This window comes from Pipistrellus kuhlii, unplaced genomic scaffold, assembly GCF_014108245.1.
Source record: "Pipistrellus kuhlii isolate mPipKuh1 unplaced genomic scaffold, mPipKuh1.p scaffold_m20_p_1, whole genome shotgun sequence".
Classification (NCBI taxonomy): Eukaryota; Metazoa; Chordata; class Mammalia; order Chiroptera; family Vespertilionidae; genus Pipistrellus; species Pipistrellus kuhlii.
Window position 1 is genome coordinate 60,050,932 of NW_023425404.1, and position 2,792 is coordinate 60,053,723.

General features: G+C 39.5%; 1 protein-coding gene across 1 annotated transcript; it reads left to right on the forward strand.

The window, feature by feature from the left end:
• The first annotated feature begins 1,055 nt into the window (after positions 1 to 1,055).
• Positions 1,056 to 1,994, forward strand: LOC118729531 (olfactory receptor 4F15-like). The gene has a single exon (XM_036457307.1). It carries the CDS (start codon positions 1,056 to 1,058, stop codon positions 1,992 to 1,994), a length of 939 nt encoding a protein of 312 aa, XP_036313200.1.
• The last annotated feature ends 798 nt before the right edge of the window (positions 1,995 to 2,792 follow it).

Here is a 2,792-nt window from a genome sequence, read left to right on the forward strand (position 1 = left end):
TGCTGTGTCCTTGCCCTCGTGTCTCTGCTGACTCAGCCACTGTTTGCACTGCTTGCCTACTGGATAGCCCAGCTTGACTCTCTGCTCCTCCAGACCCAAGAAAGAGTCTGCTACTACCAGCTTCCTCCACTCTACAGGCCTAGCTGTTGGGCTGCATCTGTGGTTGTTTGGGCTCTTCTCCCTTCTTGCCTTCTCATTTATTCCTAGTTGCTCACCATTAAATGCTTCAATGTACTGGTCTCTCAGGTGTGTTTCTATGTTGAGCAGGGAATTCTTTGTTGATATTCTTTGAGTTATAGTTGATTAACTTGTTGAAGTTTCCAGGCAACAGGCCAAAGGGACCTCTCATACTGCCATTTTTCTGATGTAACTCATTCATTTATTTAAAATATTTCTTTCACTACCTAATATTTGCAAGATACTGTACGAGATTAAAAATTTAAAGGCACAATGACTTAGAACCTTGAGTAGTTTATAATCATTTGGGGAAATAAACATGTGACCAACTCTAAATACAGTAAATAAATATGGATGCATAGGTGGGTCATGGGTATACTTAGACAAGAGGTACCATTTGATTTGTATATTAATGAATTAATTATATTTTTGGAAATAAAAACAGGATAATTTCTTGCTTGAGGAGCAAAATCAGACTCACAGGATCTTACAAGTCTTTCTGTCATGGAATAGTCCTTTTTTGCCTAGTCAGTATGTGAGGGAGAGGATAGTTATTGGTGGTCAAACTGATAAAGCAATTTAATATTAAATGCCCTTTGTTTATGGTTTCATCAGGTGCACCCATGGGCACCAGTCCACCAGGTCACTCACCATTCCTTGTGCTAGCGAGACCACCTGACAACTCAGTTACTGTCATATGTAATGACAGCAACAGTGGCCAACAGAATGTTATTTGATATTTGTGAAATGCTCAGGTAATATTTGATTTCCAAAATTTATGTACTTTTCCACAGAGGGTATTAATATAATAGCATTAATTTGAGTTGTGTCATTTTCTTCCTTTAGGTAACAGGAGAGTGCACCTACCAAATGAATCAATGTATAAGGCCAATCATTCTGTGGTGTCTGAATTTGTGTTCCTGGGACTCTCCAACTCCTGGGAGATCCAGCTTCTTCTTTTTTGCTTTTCTTGTCTTTTCTATTTGTCCAGTATGATGGGAAACCTCCTCATAGTGGTCACTGTGATGTTCGATCCTTATTTACACTCCCCCATGTATTTTCTGTTAGCCAACCTCTCCATAATTGACATGATATTTTGCTCCATTGCAGGACCCAAGATGATTTGTGATCTTTTCAGGAAGCAGAAAGTCATCTCCTTTGGGGGTTGTTTAGCTCAGATTTTTTTTAGCCATGCTGTCGGAGGTACCGAGATAGTGCTGCTCATCTCCATGGCCTTTGACAGATATGTGGCCATATGTAGACCTCTCCGCTACCTGACCATCATGAGCCCACGAGTGTGCATTTTTATTTTAGTGATTGCTTGGACTATTGGTCTCATTCACTCTTCTGCCCAGTTGGCATTTGTGGTAAACTTGCCCTTCTGTGGGCCTAATGTAGTAGACAGCTTTTATTGTGACATACCTCGGCTCATCAAACTTGCTTGCACAGACACCCATAAATTGGAGTTCATGGTCATTGCTAATAGTGGGTTCATTTCCTTGGGTGCTTTCTTCTTGCTCATTCTCTCTTACATCTTCCTCCTGATCACTCTTCAGAAACACTCCTCAGGTTGTTCATCCAAAGCTTTTTGTACACTGTCAGCTCATGTTATTGTGGTGTTTTTATTCTTTGGTCCATTGATTTTTTTCTATATATGGCCCTTACCTTCAACATATCTGGATAAATTTCTAGCCATATTTGATGCAGTTTTAACTCCATTTCTAAATCCAGTCATTTACACATTCAGAAACAGAGAGCTGATGATGGCAGTAAGGAGAGTGTTCAGTCAGGTTATGGGTTTTAGAAAAAATCGCTAAGTGGCTTTATTAAAACATAAAATTTCCTAGTGACTATTCATAAATTTTCTGTCCCTAATAGCCAACCTTCATGAAGAGTGAATCATCTTTCTTAGATCTTGTTCTTTTGTTTGAAACATATTCCTTTGAGTCTTCATTTTGCTGACTGTCTGTGGTAGTTTCCATGCATTAGATAAAGCAGCCATTGCTCCCAGTCTTGAAAAAGTGGTTTCATATCGGAGATAAACCTTATTGTTCAACCATGCCCTAACTTTTGGTTATCTCTCACACTTTCTAATTTTATTTCATTCATTTATTTTGTTAACTCAGGTCTTCCTGGAAGATGGCGACCAGGTATTTTGTTAACCCACATAGAGCATATTTTTTAAATTGCTTTTCAAAGAGAGTGGAAGGGAGGGGGAAAAGGAGAGGTAAAGAGAGAGAGAAAGAGAGAAAAACATTGATATGAGAGAGCCACATCAATTGGTTGCCTCCCACACACCCCAACCAGGGGTGGGGAATAAACCCCCTACTGAGGTACATGCTCTTGACTGTTAATTGAACCCATGACCCTTCAGTGTGTGGGCCAACACTCTAACTACTGAGACATAGTGGCCAGGGTCAGCCAATTTTATTTTTATTATTTTTTAATTTTTTTTATTGTTTAACTTATTTCATATATTAGTACATATACCTCCTATTTCTCTCCCCCACCCCCCCATTGAACTTTCCTCAACCTCTCCTAAGCCCGTTTTATTTTTAATGGCTCCCAGTAATTATTGAGGGTATGCCAAGACCTGTCAGTTTCTTAAGGAGAGG

Bases quoted from the DNA above. Each gene is read 5' to 3' on its own strand.
- LOC118729531 (XM_036457307.1), top strand. From the start codon at position 1,056: ATGTATAAGGCCAATCATTCTGTGGTGTCTGAATTTGTGTTCCTGGGA.